The 10,001-nt window shown below is 43.4% G+C and overlaps 1 protein-coding gene across 1 annotated transcript; it reads right to left on the bottom strand.

Annotated features, from left to right (window-relative positions):
• Positions 1-527: 527 nt before the first annotated feature.
• Positions 528-4,563, bottom strand: LOC142644284 (uncharacterized). Its single transcript, XM_075818930.1, has 4 exons — positions 4,341-4,563; positions 3,960-4,244; positions 2,531-3,495; positions 528-2,108 (listed from the first exon to the last, which is right to left on the bottom strand). Exons 1-4 carry the CDS (start codon positions 4,561-4,563, stop codon positions 528-530), a joined length of 3,054 nt encoding a protein of 1,017 aa, XP_075675045.1.
• Positions 4,564-10,001: the final 5,438 nt, after the last annotated feature.

A 10,001-nucleotide genomic window follows, 5' to 3' on the forward strand; every position in this document is an offset into this window, starting at 1 on the left:
TGGGAGCACGTGGTGCGAGTGGAGGCAAGTGGAGGGTATCCTTCCGGCGCGTGTGGCGCGTGAAGCACCTCTGGTGGCACGTGTTCGACAATCAGAATCTTCAAGCAGCGCGTGGAGGCGAGTGTGATGTCTTTTCTGGCTGTTGTTGGTTGGGATTTGCTCGGGATTGTCTATTTTGTCACTCTATGTCTTTGCTTTGACAGTTGGATGAACAGAACGGTGAGATCCGAGAGTTGCAGGGACTGTGGGCGTGACGGTGGTGACTCGCTTCTGACAATGGCTACTAGATGAAGGCGAGGGCAGCGAAAGAACGCCGAAGATGTCCACAGGAACCAGAAAGTCAGAGGAATGGCTCTGATGCCATGTTAAGAATATAAAGTGAGAGAGAAAGACTGAATAGTCTGTATATTCTGTGTGTATATAAAAATGTACAATAGAGAGCCTTATATAGGCTAGGTATGTGTGCAGTACAAGTAATATGAGTGAACTACAAGTACAGTATACTGGGCTAAGCCCAATGAGCTAAACTAGTCTAAGCTATACACTAACACCCTCCTTCCACCCCTGGGGAGAAAGTTTTGGCGGATAAGGCCCTCCTTCCACTCCATTCGGTCCCCATCAATCAGGTCGCACACCCTTCCACCTTGCAGGCTCGTACATTCAGGTGTGACCACCCTATAAGTGCTTGGGTTTTGCAGCCACTTGTCCTTCCATATCTGAATCTTTTCTCCATCACCCACATGCCACCTTATGCCCCTTTTAACCACTTCTTGGGTTGCCCATAGACTTCTCCATACAAAGGACGGCTGACTTCCCAGATTAACCTTAATAAAATTGCATCTTGTGAAGTACTTGGCTTTATATACATGGTTGAAAAGAGAGGAGGAATTCGTTTGTAACCTCCAACCCTGTTTCGCCAAGAGGGCAAGGTTGAACATTTTTAGGTCCCTAAAACCCATCCCCTTTTTTTCCTTTAGCAAACACATCTTCTTCCAGCTCATCCAGGCTAGTTTCTTCTCATCCTTCACTTGCCCCCACCAAAACGGCCTTACCATCCCTATCAGCTCATCACATAAGGTGTTAGGCAGTTTGAAACAACTCATTGTATATGATGGGACCGCTTGAGCAACCGCCTTTATCAATACTTCCTTCCTTGCACTTGAGATCAATTTTTCCTTCCACCTTGCTAGCTTGTTTGACACCCTTTGTTTCAATTGAGCAAAGGTGTTTCTTTTCGATCTGCCTACCAAAGATGGAACCCCAAGATAAGATTCATGTGGTTTTATGACTTGTGCCCCAAACATTGCCTTTATTGAATCCCTTATTCCATTGGTTGTGTTATGGCTAAAGAATAATGAAGTCTTGTTCCTGTTCAGTTGTTGTCCAGATGACTCTTCATAGAGTTGTAGGATCCTCTGAATTTCAGTGCATTCCTTCACTGTTGCCCTCCCAAATATTAGGCTGTCATCAGCAAAAAATAGATGTGAGATTCTAAGCTCCCTTGCCGATGCCGCAACACCCTTCAACTCCTTATGGCGGACAGCCTTGTGTAGCAAAGCTGACAACCCTTCCGCACAGATCAAAAATAGGTATGGCGACAATGGGTCCCCTTGGCGCAACCCTCGTGTATGAACAATCTGACCACATGCATGTCCATTGACCCGAACTGCATAAGTGATTGATGAGACACACCTCATGACTAGGCGGATCCAATCCTCGTGAAATCCCAGTTTGCCCATAATTTGTTTCAAGCATCCCCACTCAACACGGTTGTAAGCTTTGCTCATTTCTAACTTCAATGCCATCTCCCCACACTTTCCTTTCTTTTTCCTATTAATGTGGTTCATTAACTCATGAGCCACTAACACATTATCTGTGATAAGCCTCTCTGAAATGAACGCACTTTGATTTTCACATATTATGTCCTGCAACACTAGTTTCAGCCTATTGGCAACTGCTTTGGATGCTAGCTTATATGCCACATTGCATAGATTGATTGATCTGTAATCAGTCACTCTTTCCAGGTTCTTGGTTTTTGGAATGAGTACAATATGTGCTTCATGAAATTTAGGGGGAGCTGCACCATGGTTAAGGAAATCCAACACAGTCTGTATAACAATAGATTTTACAGTAGGCCAGAAGTGCTGATAAAATAAGGGGAGCATACCGTTGCGTCCAGGCGACTTCATGGGGTGCATCTGCTTCAAAGCTTTCTCTATCTCTGGGGCTTTAAACTCCTATAAAAGTCTGGCATTCATTCTATCGGTCACTTTTGCATGGATGGCCTCAAGTAATTTCGCACTGACATTGGGTTGAAAAGATGTGAACAAGTTCTCAAAGTATTCCACAAACATTCTACCAATCACCTCCTCGTCCTCCTACGATTTGTCTTTTGAATCCTTGATTCAGAGAATAGTGTTTTGTTGGTGTTTGTTGGAGGCCTTGGCATGAAAGAAAGAAGTTTTTTACGATCTCCAAATTGTAGCCAACAATTTCTTGATCGTTGATGCCACATATCCTCTTCCACTACCAACATTCTATTCAGCTCCACCCTCGTTTCTTCGACCTCCTCCATATTGACCTGACCATCTCGTCTCTCCTCCAACCACTGAAGTTTTTTCTGAAATGCGGCTATCTTCTTCCCTACGTGGCCAAACGTGTTTTTGTTCCAAGCTAATAGTGACCTCTTACATTCATCTATACATTGTGAAAACGGGTGTTGAGTACCCATACTTTTTCCTTTCTCCCAAGCTTCGACCACTACTTCATCACAGTGTTCATCCTTTAGCCACATTGATTCGAACCTGAACATTTTAGACCTCCTCGACGCTCTCCGTCTTGTCTGTGGAACTTTGAGTACCAGCATGCAATGATCCGACGTTGAAGCCGCCACATGGTGTAGCTTCATTCCCGGGAACATTATCAACCAGGTCGAGGACACTAAGGCCCTGTCTAAACGTTCTCTAACCCAGCCCCGTGCCCCTAGCCTCCTACTCCATGTAAAGTCTGATCCAATATAACCCATGTTGCGTAGATTGCAGCAATTTATCGTCTCCATGAAACTTCTCATTTGCCCTTCAGGCCGTAAGTTACCTCCCACCTTTTCCCCTAAGTGTAATATCTCATTAAAGTCGCCTATGCAGAGCCATGGTAGATTACTTCTCTTGCCCAACTCTGCCAACAAGCTCCATGATTCCTCTCTTTTACTCGTTTTCGGATGACCGTAGAAACCAGTGAATCTCCACGTCTTGTTACCATTTTCTTCAGTAACTATAGCATCGATCTGACAAGGAGAATATGTTTGAACATCCACTTTTTTGGAACTTCTCCATAAGAGTGCCAAACCACCACCCCGCCTTATACTAGGAACTACTAGACCCTGTTGCCAATCCAGCTTGCTCTTAATGTCTTCCATTTCCAACACTACAAACTTGGTCTCAATGAGAAAGACCAAAGTGGGATCTTCCTCCAAAACCACCTTCTGGAGGGCTTTAACTGTACAGGGGTTTCCAAGCCCTTGACAGTTCCAACTGATGGTACTTATTGCTCCCGGCAGGGCTAATCTGCAGCTACTGCCGATCCAAGTTGTGTTGCCATTATTTTACTAAAAGCCAGAACCTCCCTTTCCATCCTCTATTTTTTCACCCTTTCCTCTTCCATCGTAATGTCTACTAGGGGTAGGCGTGTCTTTCTTTTCGACCCGACTTCGATATCTTCGGACTGCATCATCATCTCATTGACCTCCACGCCCCTTTCATTTGTATTCCTACCATCTCTCCATGCATTCTCTTTTCCCATCACGTTGTTTCCTTGTTTACTCTTTTTCTAAGCTGGGCCCTTTACCTTCCTTATTTTGGCCTCACATGATGGCTTTGGGTTTTGAGGTCCTATGGAGAATAGTATTTGGGCTTGGCTTGAGGCTTAGCCCAAAATAGCATTATTATGTGTGGGTGTAGTACGGTCTAAGTCCATGAGCACCAAGTCCACTTTAGTTGAGGGCCCTACCCGAACTTCTTTTTGCCTCTCCACCTTATTTTCCTTTTCAGTTAATTTTGAAACTTCCAAAATCTGCTCCATGCTTTCCCCAAAATCCGAACTAGGATTTGTAAAAGGAGATTCTTCTCGATTTGTAGCAGTTTCAAAAATAGCGGCGTTAATCTCACATAGCTGTTCTTCGAAACTGGTAAAGTCCGAATTTCTCGGGATTTCCTCCTCCTCATATAGCCGTAGAGTATCTGGACAATCTGTTTCAGTGATAGTGGGGTCCACGATGTCCTTTATGCATGCCTAGCTCTGGTCGGCCACTCGCGGGTTTGCTCTATGGACGGACATAGCTGCACCTTCTCCGGCATTGACCTCACTGGTTGGGTCAGCTCTCCCTACACTCCTCCTTATTGATGCAATTACCGTCTGTGGTCTTTGGATACGTTCCGGTGCTGCGCACAACCAAGCTCCAAATTGCTTATCCTCCGCCCTGAGAGTTTCTTTGCTGCATATCCATTGAAGGCAATCACGCTCATCATGATCAACCTTCCCACACCAGTAGTAGAATATCGGTAACATTTCATATTTAAAATCCACCCACCTCGGCTGAGCCCCTCCCATGCGAACCATCCTTCCTCAATAGAAAGGTTGGGTTACATCGATCGTCACTCGGATGCGTAGGTAGCTCCCCAAACTGAACCCCTTCTTGTCCACGTCTACCCTCTCTACGTTACCCAGTATACTCCTTATTTGTTCACCCACGTCCTTGGTTTAGCTCATGGTGGGAAGCCCATGAATCTGAACCCAAAACATTGCATTGCGAAACTGAACTCTGTTTACTGCTTCGCCCACACCAAGTTTATGGAGGATCACCATGTACTTGTCTAACGTCCATGGGCTTAGCAAGAGGACCCTATCAAGATCTTGTTCATCCTCAAATTGAAACAGGACCTTGGTCTCGCCCATATTGTAAACCTCGAAATTTTTCGCAGTCTGCCACACCGATTTCAGCACCCTCGCCACTACTTCTAGACTTACTCTTCGCTTCGTACAGAATTTTCCCACCAGCACTTGTCCCGTTTCCGTCGCCGGTGGTAGCAGGTCCACCACGCTTTCCTCTTTCTCCAACAGCCGTAAACCGACGCACTTGGTTGCTATCTCATCCATGAGAGCAATGAAGAATGATATGCCTGTAAACTTGTTTCCATCGCAGAAACAGGGAGAAGATTTTTGCCAGAAGGCAAAACTTATTTTTCACCTCTATAGTTTCGTAGGAAAACCTAAAGAGAAAACTGTCTATTGGAAGACTTAGACGTCACAATCATTTGTTTGTAGACACTAAACACGTGCCAACAAAATAGAGTGGATAAAAGATTTAAAATATTGACGTTTTTGTGATCTATGAGGTATTAGCCACGTTGGCTGACCTCAATAATCTATAAGAGATGCTATCTGAATCTAATGCTGCACTAGGACTTTTAAACTTTTGGACTCATCCTTGCATTTTGGATATTCCCCATTTCAAAAAGCATATAAATCTTGATTCTAAAGAGGTCTTAATTCGGCCAAAATGGGCAAATGCCCTTTTCGCGCAAAAAAAAACAACATTATGCCCCATTTCCTAAACTAATTAGGGAAATACTCCTTTTTTGAAACTTGATTTTCTCAAATTCGAATTAAGCTCTATAGTGGCGTTTTAATGAGTCTATAGTGACGTTTTAAGGAGCCTATAGCGGCATTTTGTAACTCGAGCTGTATGAACTTGAGTTATAGGTAAAAAAAAAAAAAACTTGCATGGAACTTAAGTTACAAAATGCCGCTATAGGTCCTTAAAACGACATTATAGGCTCCTTAAAATGCCACTATAGGGCTCCAATTTTTTTTTTTTGAAACTCGATTTTGAGAAAATCGAGTTTCAAAAGATGGGTATTTCCCTAATTAGTTTGGAAAATGGGGCATTTGCCCTTTTTTTTTTTGCGCGAAATGGGCATTTGCCCATTTTCGCCATCTTAGTTCCCTAGTCACGAAGTTATGTTCACTTCCATGAACATATTTCCCATATATTTTGCAAAACCAAATAGCAACCTTGCACGGTAGTTGCACCTATATAGATGATCTCTAAGATTATTTACCCTTGGCTTAATCATCCTAGCTATTTCACCTCTGCAACCTTCTTTTAATTATAATTACCTTCACCATCATCATATTTGGAAAATCAAAGTTTTCCATGCATTCAACCACCAATACAAAACTCCAATACTTCAACAATGCTCAACCCCTACATATCATTTCACTTAACATAAACAACCACCTAAATTATCATTGTATTCATTGGTCTGAAGTTCTGATTTCACTTCTCCATTTGATTCAAGCCCGGTCCAAACACCTAATTTCAAATAGGAAATATGATTATGTGCATTTGGATGTGTTATGTTTTTTCTTTTTCTTATTTTCCTAAATAATTTGTTGAAGCCTTGAAGGTACATACTGTATTTTTTTTTTTTTTTTTTGAAAAGAGGGGAAATTTTTTTTTTTTTTTGGTTGAAAGACCAAAAAAAATGATTTTTTTTAAGGAACTTTCCAAATGCAATCTATAAGATTTGGTACAAACATCAAATCTAGGCCATCCATATTTGGAACGCTATTTGTTTGGAACTAATTTTTGAGTCATTAAGGATTTTTAGGGATTGTAATTTTTTTATGGAGATTTGATTGTAATTATGAGTTATTTAAGTCTCCAGGAGGGAACTTCACGCACATATACACTTAGATTAGGCTAGAATAAAAATTTTATCTTCTATAAAAAAAATAAAAAAAAAGTAAGAACTACAGCACCAAGGGGGAGCGGTGGTATTTAAAAATCTTACTTAAGCTGAGAGAGTATTATAATTTGTTTTGATAAGTAGGGTAGACTTTCAATATTGGCATTGATTGTATTAAATTATTTTTGTAAGGACCAAAAATCAGATATCAAAGCTTACAACTACAACAACGGTTTCTGACTCAAGATCCCAATACAATGAATTTATAGAGAGGGTCGTAACAACAAAGTCCCCCTTTATGTGTCTTTCCTCTCTTATTTATACCCTTTGCCCTTATCATCCCAGCCCTACACCTCACCATCTACTCTACCCCTTTCTATTGACACATGTCTGTTCTTTTGTAGTCGGTAGTGGAGAGAAGCTTTAGCTCTGTGTTTTGTACTGTTCAGGTCATTTCTACATTAATGCAGCGGACAAAGCTGGTACTTCATATTCAATGCGGTCAGAACGGTTGGTACAGAACATTTAATGCGATGTTCATAGTTATCCAGCCACACCCAGATATGTGCAATATATCTCCTATATCATCAGTCTCTTTTTCTTCCTTTACCCACCCGGTCCACTTCATCCTCGGGCCTCTTTCTTTATCCTTCTCGGCTCATTAAACCTTTCAATATGTCTTCGGGTCTTCGGCTCTTTGGATCCTCGAGTCTTCGGGTCTTCGGCACCTCACAACAGCCCCCTTAACACTTGAGTTATTAACCATAAATTAATAACCAAGTTTTAACTTCTCAGGCACGCTTCTTACGTGCATTCTGCTTTCACACGTACAGACGTCTTTTCGCTGCCCACGACCCGCTTCTGACGCCTCGTATTCCACTATGGAGCATTTATGGTGTCAGGCGGCTCGTTTCCTGCGCACGTTCTACGGCTGGATGAATATCGTACGGGTCAGATGGCGATCTCAATTATGAGCGGGAAAGTTACCGCCCTTCCATCTTTATTTTGGTTTTTCCACCCCTATAAAAGCACACCTTTAGCCTGGCTGAAGTTCATTTTGGCGTTTTGAAGGATTAAAGGAAGAGAGAGCTCCCGAGGAAATTTTTTAAGCAGAGGTGTGTCCGCTCTCTTTTTGCCTCTTTCTATTTGCTTATTTTTCTTCTCCTGTCGTAAGGGTTAATGGGTAGATACGCTAAGTTAGTAAAAACGGATGAGGCAAAGCTGCCTTTAAAACACAATATAGGATCCCTGACGATGTAGACATTCAGTATTATGAGGAAGAAGAATGTCTACTCGTATCACGGCCACCCGAGTCAGTTTTAATTCCCATGATAGCTTTTATCGAGGGCGGGATGGAAATTCCCATGGGTAGGGTGACTCGGGATTTTCTTATAAACTATAGGCTTACCCCAGCACAATGTTCCCCCAATGTCCTTAGGATTTTAGGATGCGTAGATGCCCTTAATTGAAAAATGGGAACCAATTTAACTTGGCATGATGTAAACTGGGTGTACAACTGCCAAAAAGGGGACAGAACCAAATACTATATGAAGTGTAGGGTTCCCGCTGTTAGGCTGATCTCATGCTTGCCTGACTCAAGCAAAGGAATGGACGAGGATTACCTCATCATATCGGGAAATTGGCATGACGGCTTACACTGCCCTACCTAAGATGGGGTGCCAGGTAGGGTTCCCGAGGACCGACCAAATATTTAGGAATAACCGTCTTCTGTTTATGTTTTCACCATTGATTAACTCTTGCTAACGATTTCACTCCTTACTGCAGACAACTACCACACTGCTCCAAATCTAGCCTCTGTGAACCGTCAGGATTTAAATAGGATTCTTCGATCAGAAATATTTTTACACAGAGACAGGAAACTTCGAGCAGCCCACGTCATTCTCGGCTACAATCCTTCTACCAAACGCTTTCAAAGTCCGAAAAACGTAATCCAAGCCAGGGATCTTCGACTTGCTCGGATTGACGTTGCGGTTCCTGGATTTGTACTACCTACACCTCCTCCCGCAGGAACTCAGGATGCGCAACTTCCCGCCCCTCTTGCCGCCAGACTACTTTACCCCCCGGAGCAATCTGCTAATCTTTTGGTAGACGAAGAAAGAGCCTCAACTCTCGAGCCAAATCATCCCGAGGTAACAGAGAAAGACTTTGAAGTTTTCTACCGCGCAGTTGCTCCTTGCAGCTCTAATCCCTCAACCAGCGCAATGGGCTTCCAAGAGAAAGAGCCTGACCTACTGGCCCTGCTACAAGCACATGCAGGCAATTCTTCCCCCGCGGTGCCTGTTCCTCCTCGTCCCATTACCCCAGCTGTGACACGTACACCTTCCTCGGAGGTTGCGAATAAAAAAAGGAAAAGGGGCCAAAGTAGCAAAAATATCATAGAAATCGAAGAAGGGGAGAACCCCGACCCTTCTTCTAAAGATATCAGGGCTGGAAAAGCTCTTTCTAAGAAAACTGCTCACACTGGACCTTCCAAGGACACCAGTAGTGAGTCAATAAGGAAGGCATCCATTTGGCGCCCCAACTTCACCCTTAGTTCGGGCAGTCCCGTTTTGGATGACGCCAACCTTAGGGACCCGAAGAAGGGATCCTCAAGTTTGGTGGCCGAGTGTCTGGAGAAGGCTCTATGTCTTCCAGAAGACATGGCTGAACTGCGGTCTTTCCGCAAAAGGGAAGTCTTCCTGTCCTTGAAACAGGATTTAGCTAAGGTATTTTCCACAGTCTTTAACATTTCATCTTTATTTCGATGAAAACTTAATATATCTATCTTTCTTAAGTCTAACTTTCTTAACTCACACACTTTGTAGGCGGTCCAGGCTTCCTTCATGGCTGAGGAATGGGTGGACCATTCATTGGACTTGGCCAGGAAAGCTGAGCATAATGTTGAGGTGGCTGTGAAGGCCCAAAACGAAGCGGAGCAGAACTTGAAAGAGACCCTCACTCGCTTATCCGAGGTGGAAAAGGCTCAGAAAAATGCTGAATCTGCTTTGCAGAGCTACGAATCGCAGGCGAATCTTGCTCTCGAGGCTCAGAAACAAGCGCAAAATAGGCTTGCTCTTACTGTTGTTGAGCTTAAACAAGCAAAGAAGGAGCTAGCCTCCAAGGAACAGGAGAAGGCTGATGCTGAGCAAGCAGCATATGACGCTGGGATGAAGAAGGCAGTTGACAGCTTGACCGCCCAACTTAAAGGGGTTGCCAGAGCATTTTGCTTGGAAGTGTGGGGTTGGGCTTTGGATG

The sequence above is a fragment of the Castanea sativa genome, chromosome 7 (genome assembly GCF_040712315.1).
Source record: "Castanea sativa cultivar Marrone di Chiusa Pesio chromosome 7, ASM4071231v1".
In the NCBI taxonomy this organism is placed as follows: Eukaryota; Viridiplantae; Streptophyta; class Magnoliopsida; order Fagales; family Fagaceae; genus Castanea; species Castanea sativa.

Excerpts from the sequence above, each read along its gene's own strand:
- LOC142644284 (XM_075818930.1), bottom strand. The coding sequence starts at position 4,563 with ATGTTACCGATATTCTACTACTGGTGTGGGAAGGTTGATCATGATGAG. Across the intron at positions 4,245-4,340 it reads TGAGGTCAATGCCGGAGAAG|ATTGTCCAGATACTCTACGG; the intron begins GTGCAGCTATGT and ends TCACTGAAACAG. Across the intron at positions 3,496-3,959 it reads GGTGCTCATGGACTTAGACC|TTAAAGCCCTCCAGAAGGTG; the intron begins GTACTACACCCA and ends ACCCCTGTACAG.